The sequence below is a fragment of the Triticum aestivum genome, chromosome 2D, assembly GCF_018294505.1.
Source record: "Triticum aestivum cultivar Chinese Spring chromosome 2D, IWGSC CS RefSeq v2.1, whole genome shotgun sequence".
NCBI lineage: Eukaryota > Viridiplantae > Streptophyta > Magnoliopsida > Poales > Poaceae > Triticum > Triticum aestivum.
In genome coordinates this window covers 641,962,784-641,976,163 of record NC_057799.1, presented here as the reverse complement: position 1 = coordinate 641,976,163, position 13,380 = coordinate 641,962,784, and the positions used below count along the sequence as shown (strand labels likewise).

The following is a 13,380-nucleotide window of genomic DNA, read 5'->3' as shown; positions in this document are numbered from 1 at the left end:
GCAAGCCATAGAAAATAAATGGATCTTCAAGAGGAAGACGGACGCTGATAGTAGTGTTACTATCTACAAAGCTAGACTTGTCGGAAAAAGGTTTTTGACAAAGTTCAAGGTGTTGACTACGATGAGATTTTCTCACTCGCAGCGATGCTTAAGTCTGTCCGAACCATGTTAGCAATTGTCGCATTTTATGAAATCTGGCAAATGGATAAACAAAACTGCATTCCTTAATGGATTTATTAAAGAAGAGTTGTATATGATGCAACCAGAAGGTTTTGTCAATCCTAAAGGTGCTAACAAAATATGCAAGCTCCAGCGATCCATCTATGGACTGGTGCAAGCATCTCGGAGTAGGAATATACGCTTTGATAAGTTGATCAAAGGATATAGTTTTATACAGACTTGCGGTGAAGCCTGTATTTACAAGAAAGTGAGTGGGAGCACTACAACATTTCTGATAAGTATATGTAAGTGACATATTGTTGATCGGAAATAATGTAGAATTATTCTGCAAAGCATAAAGGAGTTTTTCAAAGAAAGACCTCGGTGAAGCTGCTTACATATTGAGCATCAAGATCTATAGAGATAGATCAAGACGCTTGATAAGTTTTTTCAATGAGTACATACCTTAACAAGATTTTGAAGTGGTTCAAAATGGAACAGTCAAAGAAAGAGTTTCTTGCCTGTGTTACAAGGTGTGAAATTGAGTAAGACTCAAAACCCGACCACGGCAGAAGATAGAAAAAGAATGAAAGTCATTCCCTATGCCTCGGCCATAGGTTCTATAAAGTATGCCATGCTGTGTACCAGATCTATTGTATACCCTACACTGATTTTGGCAAGGGAGTACAATAGTGATCTAGGAGTAGATCACTGGACAGCGGTCAAAATTATCCTTACTGGAATAAGGATATGTTTCTCGATTATGGAAGTGACAAAAGGCTCGTCGTAAAAGGTTACGTCGATGCAAGTTTTGACACTAATCTAGATGACTCTAAGTCTCGGTCTAGATACATATTGAAGTGGAGCAATTAGAGTAGCTCCATGCAGAGCATTGTAGACATAGAAATTTGCAAAATACTTACGGATCTGAATGTGACAGACCCGTTGACTAAAATTATCTCACAAGCAAAACATGATCACACCTTAGTACTCTTTGGGTGTTAATCACATAGCGATGTGAACTAGATTACTGACTCTAGTAAACCCTTTGGGTGATGGTCACATGACGATGTGAACTATGGGTGTTAATCACATGGTGATGTGAACTATTCATGTTAAATCACATGGCGATGTGAACTAGATTATTGACTCTAGTGCAAGTGGGAGACTGAAGGAAATATGCCCTAGAGGCAATAATAAAGTTATTATTTATTTCCTTATATCATGATAAATGTTTATTATTCATGCTAGAATTGTATTAACCGGAAACATAATACATGTGTGAATACATAGACAAACAGAGTGTCACTAGTATGCCTCTACTTGACTAGCTCGTTAATCAAAGATGGTTATGTTTCCTAGCCATAGACATAAGTTGTCATTTGATTAACGAGATCACCTCATTAGGAGAATGACGTGATTGACTTGACCCATTCCGTTAGCTTAGCACTCGATCGTTTAGTATGTTGCTATTGCTTTCTTCATGACTTATACATGTTCCTATGACTATGAGATTATGCAACTCCCGTTTACCGGAGGAACACTTTGTGTGCTACCAAACGTCACAACGTAAATGGGTGATTATAAAGGTGCTCTACAGGTGTCTCCAAAGGTACTTGTTGGGTTGGCGTATTTCGAGATTAGGATTTGTCACTCCGATTGTCGGAGAGGTATCTCTGGGCCCACTCGGTAATGCACATCACTATAAGCCTTGCAAGCATTGTGACTAATGAGTTAGTTGCGGGATGATGTGTTACGGAACGAGTAAAGAGACTTGCCGGTAACGAGATTGAACTAGGTATCGAGATACCGACGATCGAATCTCGGGCAAGTAACATACCGATGACAAAGGGAACAACGTATGTTGTTATGCGGTCTGACCGATAAAGATCTTCGTAGAATATGTGGGAGCCAATATGGGCATCCAGGTCCCGCTATTGGTTATTGACCGGAGACGTGTCTCGGTCATGTCTACATAGTTCTCGAACCCGTAGGGTCCGCACGCTTAACGTTACGATGACAGTTTTATTGAGTTTTGATGTACCGAAGGAGTTCGGAGTCCCGGATGAGATCGGGGATATGACGAGGAGTCTCGAAATGGTCGAGACGTAAAAATCGATATATTGGACGACTATATTCGGACTTCGGAAAGGTTCCGAGTGATTCGGGTATTTTTCGGAGTACCGGAGAGTTACGGGAATACGTATTGGGCCTTATTGGGCCATACGGGAAAGAAGGAAAAGGGCCTCAAGGGTGGCCGCACCCCTCCCCTTGGTCTGGTCCGAATTGGACTAGGGAAGGGGGGCGCCCCCTTCCTTCCTTCTCTTTTTCCCTTCCTCTTTTCCTATTCCATATGGGAGGTGGAATCCTACTAGGACTAGGGAGTCCTAGTAGGACTCCACACTTGGTGCGCCCCCTCCTAGGGCCGGCCTCCTCCTCCCTTGCTCCTTTATATACGGGGGCAGGGGGGCACCCCATAGACACAACAATTGATCCTTGAGATCTCTTAGCCGTGTGCGGTGCCCCCCTCCACCATATTACACCTCGATAATACCGTTGCGGAGCTTAGGCGAAGCCCTGCGTCGGTGGAACATCATCATCGTCACCACGCCGTCGTGCTGAGGAAACTCTCCCTCAACACTCGGCTGGATCGGAGTTCGAGGGACGTCATCGAGCTGAACGTGTGCTAGAACTCGGAGGTGCCGTGCGTTCGGTACTTGATCGGTCGGATCGTGAAGACGTACGACTACATCAACCGCGTTGTGTTAACGCTTCCGCTTTCGGTCTACGAGGGTACGTGGACAACACTCTCCCCTCTCGTTGCTATGCATCACCATGATCTTGCGTGTGCGTAGGAATTTTTTTGAAATTACTACGTTCCCCAACAGTGGCATCCGAGCCTGGTTTTATGCGTTGATGCTATGCACGAGTAGAACACAAGTGAGTTGTGGGCGATATAAGTCATACTGCTTACCAGCATGTCATACTTTGGTTCAGCGGTATTGTGAGATGAAGCGGCCCGGACCGACATTACGCGTACGCTTACGCGAGACTGGTTTCACCGTTGCGAGCACTCGTTGCTTAAAGGTGACTGGCGGGTGTCTGTCTCTCTCACTTTAGTTGAACCGAGTGTGGCTACGCCCGGTCCTTGCGAAGGTTAAAACAGCACCAACTTGACAAACTATCGTTGTGGTTTTGATGCGTAGGTAAGAACGGTTCTTGCTAAGCCCGTAGCAGCCACGTAAAACTTGCAACAACAAAGTAGAGGACGTCTAACTTGTTTTTGCAGGGCATGTTGTGATGTGATATGGTCAAGACATGATGTGATATAATTTGTTGTATGAGATGATCATGTTTTGTAACCGAGTTATCGGCAACTGGCAGGAGCCATATGGTTGTCGCTTTATTGTATGAAATGCAATCGCCATGTAATAGTTTTACTTTATCACTAAGAGGTAGCGATAGTCGTAAAAGCAATAAGTTGGCGAGACGACAACAATACTACGATGGAGATCAAGGTGTCGCGCCGGTGACGATGGTGATCATGACGGTGCTTCGGAGATGGAGATCACAAGCACGGTGCTTCGGAGATGGAGATCACAAGCACAAGATGATGATGGCCATATCATATCACTTATATTGATTGCATGTGATGTTAATCCTTTATGCATCTTATCTTGCTTTGTTTGACGGTAGCATTATGAGATGATCCTTCACTAAATTATCAAAGTATAAGTGTTCTCCCTGAGTATGCACCGTTGCGAAAGTTCTTCGTGCTGAGACACCACGTGATGATCGGGTGTGATAGGCTCTACGTTCAAATACAACGGGTGCAAAACAGTTGCACACGCGGAATACTCAGGTTAAACTTGACGAGCCTAGCATATAACAGATATGGCCTCGGAACACGGAGACCGAAAGGTCGAGCGTGAATCATATAGTAGATATGATCAACATAGTGATGTTCACCGTTGAAACTACTCCATCTCACGTGATGATCGGACATGGTTTAGTTGATATGGATCACGTGATCACTTAGAGGATTAGAGGGATGTCTATCTAAGTGGGAGTTCTTAAGTAATATGATTAATTGAACTTAAATTTATCATGAACTTAGTCCTGATAGTATTTTGCAAATTATGTTGTAGATCAATAGCTCGCGTTGTTGCTTCCCTGTTTTATTTTTGATATGTTCCTAGAGAAAATTATGTTGAAAGATGTTAGTAGCAAAGATGCGGATTGGATCCGTGATCTGAGGATTATCCTCATTGCTGCACAGAAAAATTATGTCCTTGATGCACCGCTAGGTGACAGACCTATTGCAGGAGCAGATGCAGACGTTATGAACGTTTGGCTAGCTCAATATGATGACTACTTGATAGTTTAGTGCACCATGCTTAACGGCTTAGAATCGGGACTTCAAAGACGTTTTGAACGTCATGGACCATATGAGATGTTCCAGGAGTTGAAGTTAATATTTCAAGCAAATACCCGAGTTGAGAGATATGAAGTCTCCAACAAGTTCTATAGCTAAAAGATGGAGGAGAATCGCTCAACTAGTGAGCATGTGCTCAGATTGTCTGGGTACTACAATCGCTTGAATCAAGTGGGAGTTTATCTTCCAGATAAAATAGTGATTGACAGAATTCTCTAGTCACCATCACCAAGTTAGTAGAACTTCGTGATGAACTATAGTATGCAAGGGATGACGAAAGTAATTCCTGAGCTCTTCGTGATGCTGAAATCGACGAAGGTAGAAATCAAGAAAAACATCAAGTGTTGATGGTTGACGAGACCACTAGTTTCAAGAAAAGGGCAAAGGGAAGAAGGGGAACTTCAAAAAGAACGGCAAGCAAGTTGCTGCTCAAGTGAAGAAGCCTAAGTCTGGTCCTAAGCCTGAGACTAAGTGCTTCTACTGCAAAGGACTGGTCACTGGAAGCGGAACTACCCCAACTATTTGGTGGATAAGAAGGATGGCAAAGTGAACAAAGGTATATTTGATATACAGATTATTGATGTGTACTTTACTAGTGTTTATAGCAACCCCTCGGTAATTGATACTGGTTCAGTTGCTAAAGAGTAGTAACTCGAAACGGAAGTTGCAGAATAACCAGAGACTAGTAAAATACGAGGTGACGATGTATGTTGGAGTAGTTCCAAGATTGATATGATCATCACCACACACTCCCTGTACTTTCGGGATTAGTGTTGAAACTAAATAAGTGTTATTTGGTGTTTGCGTTGAGCATGAATATGATTTGATCATGTTTATTGCAATACGGTTATTCATTTAAATTAGAGAACAATTGTTGTTCTGTTTACATGAATAAAACCTTCTATGGTCATACACACCAACGAAAATGGTTTGTTGGATCTCGATCGTAGTGATACACATAATCATAATATTGAAGCCAAAAGATGCAAAGTTAATAATGATAGTGCAACTTATTTGTGGCACTGCCGTTTAGGTCATATTGGTGTAAAGCGCATGAAGAAACTCCATACTGATGGGATTTTGGAATCACTTGATTATGAATCACTTGATGCTTGCGAACCGTGCCTCATGGGCAAGATGACTAAAACGCCGTTCTCCGGTACTATGGAGAGAGCAACAGATTTGTTGGAAATCATACATACAGATGTATGTGGCTCGATGAATATTGAGGCTCGTAGCAGGTATCATTATTTTCCGACCTTCACAGATGATTTGAGCAGATATGGGTATATCTACTTAATGAAACAAGAGTCTGAAACATTTGAAAAGTTCATATAATTTCAGAGTGAAGCAGAAAATCATCGTAACAAGAAAATAAAGTTTCTACGATCTGATCGTGGAGAAGAGTATTTAAGTTACGAGTTTGGCCTTCAGTTAAAACAATGTGGAATAGTTTCACAAATTCATGCCACCTGGAACACCACAGCATAATGGTGTGTCCGAACGTCATAACCGTACTTTATTGGATATAGTGCAATCTATGATGTCTCTTACCAATTTACCACTAATCGTTTTGGGGGTTATGCATTAGAGATAGCTGCATTCACGTTAAATAGGGCACCATCAAAATCCGTTGAGACGACGCCTTATGAACTGTGGTTTGGCAAGAAACCAAAGTTGTCGTTTCTTAAAATTTTGGGGTTGCGATGCTTATGTGAAAAAGTTTCATCCTGATAAGCTCAAACCCAAATCGGAGAAATGTGTCTTCATAGGATACCCAAAGGAGACAGTTGGGTACACCTTCTATCACAGATCCGAAGGCAAGACATTCGTTGCTAAGTATGGATCCTTTCTAGAGAAGGAGTTTCTCTTGACAGATGTGACTGGGAGGAAAGTAGAACTTGATGAGGTAACTGTACCTGCTCCCTTATTGGATCATAGAAATCTGTTCCTGTGACTTCTACACCAATTAGTGAGGAAGTTAATGATGATAATCATGTAACTTCAGATCAAGTTACTACCAAACCTCGTAGGTAAACCAGAGTAAGATCCGCACCAGAGTGGTGCAGTAATCCTGTTCTGGAGGTTATGTTACTAGACCATGACGAACCTACGAACTATGAAGAAGCGATGGTGAGCCCAGATTCCGCAAAATGGCTTGAGGCCATGAAATCTGAGATGAGATCCATGTATGAGAACAAAGTGTGGACTTTGGTTGACTTGCCCGATGATCGGCAAGCCATAGAAAATAAATGGATCTTCAAGAGGAAGACGGACGCTGATAGTGGTGTTACTATCTACAAAGCTAGACTTGTCGGAAAAAGGTTTTTGACAAAGTTCAAGGTGTTGACTACGATGAGATTTTCTCACTCGCAGCGATGCTTAAAGTCTGTCCGAACCATGTTAGCAATTGTCGCATTTTATGAAACCTGGGAAATGGATAAACAAAACTGCATTCTTTAATGGATTTATTAAAGAAGAGTTGTATATGATGCAACCAGAAGGTTTTGTCAATCCTAAAGGTGCTAACAAAATATGCAAGCTCCAGCGATCCATCTATGGACTGGTGCAAGCATCTCGGAGTAGGAATATATGCTTTGATAAGTTGATCAAAGGATATAGTTTTATACAGACTTGCGGTGAAGCCTGTATTTACAAGAAAGTGAGGGGGAGCACTACAACATTTCTGATAAGTATATGTAAGTGACATATTGTTGATCGGAAATAATGTAGAATTATTCTGCAAAGCATAAAGGAGATTTTCAAAGAAAGACCTCGGTGAAGCTGCTTACATATTGAGCATCAAGATCTATAGAGATAGATCAAGACGCTTGATAAGTTTTTTCAATGAGTACATACCTTAACAAGATTTTGTAGTGGTTCAAAATGGAACGGTCAAAGAAAGAGTTTCTTGCCTGTGTTACAAGGTGTGAAATTGAGTAAGACTCAAAACCCGACCACGGCAGAAGATAGAAAACGAATGAAAGTCATTCCCTATGCCTCGGCCATAGGTTCTATAAAGTATGCCATGCTGTGTACCAGATCTATTGTATACCCTACACTGATTTTGGCAAGGGAGTACAATAGTGATCTAGGAGTAGATCACTGGACAGCGGTCAAAATTATCCTTACTGGAATAAGGATATGTTTCTCGATTATGGAAGTGACAAAAGGCTCGTCGTAAAAGGTTACGTCGATGCAAGTTTTGACACTGATCTAGATGACTCTAAGAGCAATTAGCTAGAGTAGCTCCATGCAGATCATTGTAGACATAGAAATTTGCAAAATACTTACGGATCTGAATGTGACAGACCCGTTGACTAAAATTATCTCACAAGCAAAACATGATCACACCTTAGTACTCTTTGGGTGTTAATCACATAGCGATGTGAACTAGATTACTAACACTAGTAAACCCTTTGGGTGATGGTCACATGACGATGTGAACCATGGGTGTTAATCACATGGTGATGTGAACTATTCATGTTAAATCACATGGCGATGTGAACTAGATTATTGACTCTAGTGCAAGTGGGAGACTGAAGGAAATATGCCCTAGAGGCAATAATAAAGTTATTATTTATTTCCTTATATCATGATAAATGTTTATTATTCATGCTAGAATTGTATTAACCGGAAACATAATACATTGTGTGAATACATAGAGAAACAGAGTGTCACTAGTATGCCTCTACTTGACTAGCTCGTTAATCAAAGATGGTTATGTTTCCTAGCTATAGACATAAGTTGTCATTTGATTAACGAGATCACCTCATTAGGAGAATGACGTGATTGACTTGACCCATTCCGTTAGCTTAGCACTCGATCGTTTAGTATGTTGCTATTGCTTTCTTCATGACTTATACATGTTCCTATGACTATGAGATTATGCAACTCCCGTTTACCGGAGGAACACTTTGTGTGCTACCAAACGTCACAACGTAAATGGGTGATTATAAAGGTGCTCTACAGGTGTCTCCAAAGGTACTTGTTGGGTTGCCGTATTTCGAGATTAGGATTTGTCACTCCGATTGTCGGAGAGGTATCTCTGGGCCCACTCGGTAATGCACATCACTATAAGCCTTGCAAGCATTGTGACTAATGAGTTAGTTGCGGGATGATGTGTTACGGAACGAGTAAATAGACTTGCCGGTAACGAGATTGAACTAGGTATCGAGATACCGACGATCGAATCTCGAGCAAGTAACATACCGATGACAAAGGGAACAACGTATGTTGTTATGCGGTCTGACCGATAAAGATCTTCGTAGAATATGTGGGAGCCAATATGGGCATCCAGGTCCCGCTATTGGTTATTGACCGGAGACGTGTCTCGGTCATGTCTACATAGTTCTCGAACCCGTAGGGTCCGCACGCTTAACGTTACGATGACAAATTTATTGAGTTTTTATGTACCGAAGGAGTTCGGAGCCCCGGATGAGATCGAGGATATGACGAGGAGTCTCGAAATGGTCTTCGGAAAGGTTCCGAGTGATTCGGGTATTTTTCGGAGTACCGGAGAGTTACGGGAATACGTATTGGGCCTTATTGGGCCATACGGGAAAGAAGGTAAAGGGCCTCAAGGGTGGCCGCACCCCTCCCCTTGGTCTGGTCTCCTTCCTTCTCTTTTTCCCTTCCTCTTTTCCTATTCCATATGAGAGGTGGAATCCTACTAGGACTAGGGAGTCCTAGTAGGACTCCACACTTGGTGCGCCCCCTCCTAGGGCCGGCCTCCTCCTCCCTTGCTCCTTTATATACGGGGGGCAGGGGGGGCACCCCATAGACACAACAATTGATCCTTGAGATCTCTTAGCCATGTGCGATGCCCCCCTCCACCATATTACACCTCGAGAATACCGTTGCGGAGCTTAGGCGAAGCCCTGCGTCGGTGGAACATCATCATCGTCACCACGCTGTCGTGCTGACGAAACTCTCCCTCAACACTCGGCTGGATCGGAGTTCGAGGAACGTCATCGAGCTGAACGTGTGCTGAACTCGGAGGTGCCATGCGTTCGGTACTTGATCGGTCGGATCGTGAAGACGTACGACTACATCAACCTCGTTGTGTTAACGCTTCCGCTTTCGGTCTACGAGGGTACGTGGACAACACTCTCCCCTCTCGTTGCTATGCATCACCATGATCTTGCGTGTGCGTAGGAATTTTTTTAAAATTACTACGTTCCCCAACATATTCGTCGACAACGTTCTGCGAACGGTGCGATACCGTTGAGAATAAAAATACTACTCCCTCCGTCCCAAAATAAGTGTCTCAACTTTGTACTAGCTCTAGTACAAATTTGCACTAAGCTCAGGACACTTACTATGGGACGGAGGGAGTATGATTCTTCTCCTATTGTGACTGTCTTCTCGGATGGTGAGTCCGTGTCTCTATAGGTTTTGTGTGCTCAACCCTTATGGATTTTAGGTGCATGTCCTCGCAAATTCATTCATACGGATCTGGTTAGTTTGTGTTCGTCCCTTTTTCTTGATTTTGGTGGTGTGATTCGTTGTGACTTTAAAGACCTTTTTTTTTGCGAGTTGTAGAAAGACTTTGTGGTTCGATGACCTATATCTCCAGGGGATCTGGTTTTGGATGGGCGATTCAAGAGGTTTCTAAAACCTATGAAAGTACGTAGTCAATTAGTGCAGGTGCACGAATGGTATGTAGTATCCTGGCTGGATCGAAGTGCTAGATTTTTTTTTCTTTAAAAAAAATTGTCACTTCCCGCCTCTGCAAATTCTGAAGACAAGGACGGCATCTGGATATGGATTCGGCGCCGGCCACCCTTGTTTGTGCATGATTTCACGGAGGCCCTCATGGTGTACGTACCTAGTTGAGGCGGGCATGGTAGGTAGATCTACATTGAATTCGGCCGGAAATAGCATCATCATCTCTTTACGGCTGTGTCAGCCCCTGCGTCCCGTTCACACGCATGAGATCGCCGTCCTTGGATGCCTTCCTTCCTTCCTCATGAAAAGAAGAATTTCTTTCCTGGACGTCAACACTGCGGAGCCGACCGTGTCTGAACAGTCACGGACGACCGGAGAATTTCTTTCCTGGACGTCGATCGGTCGGAGCAGCGGTGCACCGCCCGTTTGTCCGGCCACGGTGACCGACAGGCTGCCTACGCCTACGCCTACGCACGACGACGATGGCCACCGCACCGCACCGCTTCCTTCCACGCGGCACGCGCCGTGTCGTCTCCGCCGTGCGCCCGTGACCCATCAAGTCCAGTCCAGTCCAGTCCAATCCAATCCTTCGAGTCATCATGGCCATGGCTCCCCACCGTCTGTCATCTCATCCTCCCTCCCTCCCTCCAACCCAAGCAAGGCACATATACTCATCTCTCAAACCCAAGCAAAGCAAGCGCCAACCCAACCCCGCTCTGCTCTGCTTAAAACCCACCCAAACCCCCGTGCATTCGGCACTCACTCATCGCCATGCCGATGCCGATGCCGCCGGCGCTCCCGTGCTTGCTCCTCCTCCTGCTTGTCGCCCCTCTCCTCGCGACGCCCACCACGATCCCGCTCTACCGCCACCTCCCGCCGCTCCCGCCCGCCGCCGCGCAGCACCACCCGCTCTCCCGCCTCGCCCAGGCCTCCCTCGCGCGCGCCTCCCGCCTCAGAGCCGGCCACGGTCACCACCAAGGCCAAGCCTCCGCCTCAACCCCCGTGCGCGCCGCGCTGTACCCGCACTCCTACGGCGGCTACGCCTTCTCCCTCTCCCTCGGCACGCCGCCGCAGCCGCTGCCGGTGCTGCTCGACACGGGCAGCCACCTCACCTGGGTGCCCTGCACATCCAACTACCAGTGCCAGAACTGCTCCAGCGCCGCCGCCGCCGGCTCCTTCCCCGTCTTCCACCCCAAGAGCTCCTCCTCCTCCCTCGTCGTCTCCTGCAGCAGCCCCTCCTGCCTCTGGATCCACTCCAGGTCCCACCTCTCCGACTGCGCCCGCAACTCCGCCCCCTGCAGGCCCAGCACCGCCAACTGCTCCGCCACCGCCAAGAACGTCTGCCCGCCCTACCTCGTCGTCTACGGCTCCGGCTCCACCGCGGGGCTCCTCGTCTCCGACACGCTGCGCATGTCGCCACGGGGCGCCGCCATGCGCAACTTCGCCGTGGGCTGCAGCCTCGCGTCCGTGCACCAGCCGCCGTCGGGGATCGCGGGGTTCGGCCGCGGCGCGCCGTCCGTGCCGGCGCAGCTCGGGGTCAACAAGTTCTCCTACTGCCTCCTCTCGCGCCACTTCGACGACGACGCCACCGTCAGCGGCGAGCTCGTCCTCGGCGCCTCCTCCGCCGGCAAGGCGAAGGCGATGCAGTACGCGCCGCTGCTCAAGAACGCGGGCGCCAGGCCGCCATACTCCGTGTACTACTACCTGTCGCTGGCCGGCATCGCGGTGGGCGGGAAGAGCGTGGCGCTCCCGGCGCAGGCCTTCGCGCCCGTGTCCGGCGGCGGCGGGGGCGGCGCCATCATCGACTCCGGCACGACCTTCACCTACCTGGACCCGACGGTGTTCAAGCCGGTGGCGGCGGCGATGGTGGCCGCGGTGGGGGGCAGGTACAACCGGTCCAAGGCCGTGGAGGACGCGCTGGGCCTGCGCCCCTGCTTCGCGCTCCCGGCGGGCGCCAAGACCATGGACCTCCCCGAGCTGTCGCTCCGCTTCACGGGGGGCGCCGAGATGCGGCTCCCGATCGAGAACTACTTCCTGGCGGCGGGCCCGGCGTCCGGCGAGGCCCCCGAGGCGATCTGCCTGGCCGTGGTGTCGGACGTGTCGAGCGCGAGCGGCGGCGCCGGGGTGTCCGGCGGGGGCGGGCCGGCCATCATCCTGGGCAGCTTCCAGCAGCAGAACTACCACGTGGAGTACGACCTGGAGAAGAACCGGCTCGGGTTCCGGCCGCAGCCCTGCTCCTCGTCGTCGTAGGCTCCTTCCTCCTCGCAGCGGCGAGCTGGACTGGGACTGGAGCGCGGGAGCTGTGTAGTTACCGGCTCCTGCTTAATTACTTAATTAATCCAAGAGAGTACAGGCAGCCATGCAATGCATGCTCGCTTGCTTACGTGCTGTACTGAATCGAATCCAGTGGAAAAGTTAGTGACAGATTAAGCTGCCCGCTCGTGCAGGCAGCTTTCGGATCCAGAGCCCCGCGCTTATTAGATTTGAGGATTTCAATTAGCAATAAATAAAAACGAACGGTACTGTGTGCACTGCACGCGTGTTTGCTTCACCTCTTGTTCACCCCGGCCGGGCGAGGATCCATCCTCCTGCATTGCATTGCTGCTCGATCGGTCGACCATTGCTTTGCTTCTAGGTGTGGCTAGATCTGTGGAACCAACGCTCGCTCAAGTGACAGAATATACAAAAAAAAAAAGATGAAACCAAAACATTAAATTTACACGAATCTTCACGTAAGATGTCGTCAATATAGGGTCTAGTCGACTGATATTTAGCGATCCCCTTTGCTTTCTTTCTAGGTGGAAGAAAGTAGCAGGGATAGAAACACAGGGACGGTGCTCAATCTGCTTTTGTTCTTTTGCTTTCGGTAGATGGATCGATTTGCATGCTTTGGGCAAAGCGAACATGTCATCGTTGATGCTTTCGTGAACAGAGTTAATCAAGCTTGTACTGTTGGTAGTTAGTAGATGCGTCATGGGCGGAATGTCCGTGGAGCTAATCAAGCTTTGTCGTACGTATCGTTTGGTTGCTGGGTGTTTAATACCCTCACCTACAAGAATTAGATGCCCTGTACGTGCCGTGCCGGTGTGAAGGAATGAATGGGCATGTGATGCACT

General features: G+C 47.1%; 1 protein-coding gene across 1 annotated transcript; it reads left to right on the top strand.

The window, feature by feature from the left end:
- Positions 1–10,919: 10,919 nt before the first annotated feature.
- Positions 10,920–12,815, top strand: LOC123055285 (probable aspartyl protease At4g16563). Its single transcript, XM_044479282.1, has one exon. It carries the CDS (start codon positions 11,036–11,038, stop codon positions 12,512–12,514), a length of 1,479 nt encoding a protein of 492 aa, XP_044335217.1. The 5' UTR covers positions 10,920–11,035; the 3' UTR covers positions 12,515–12,815.
- The last annotated feature ends 565 nt before the right edge of the window (positions 12,816–13,380 follow it).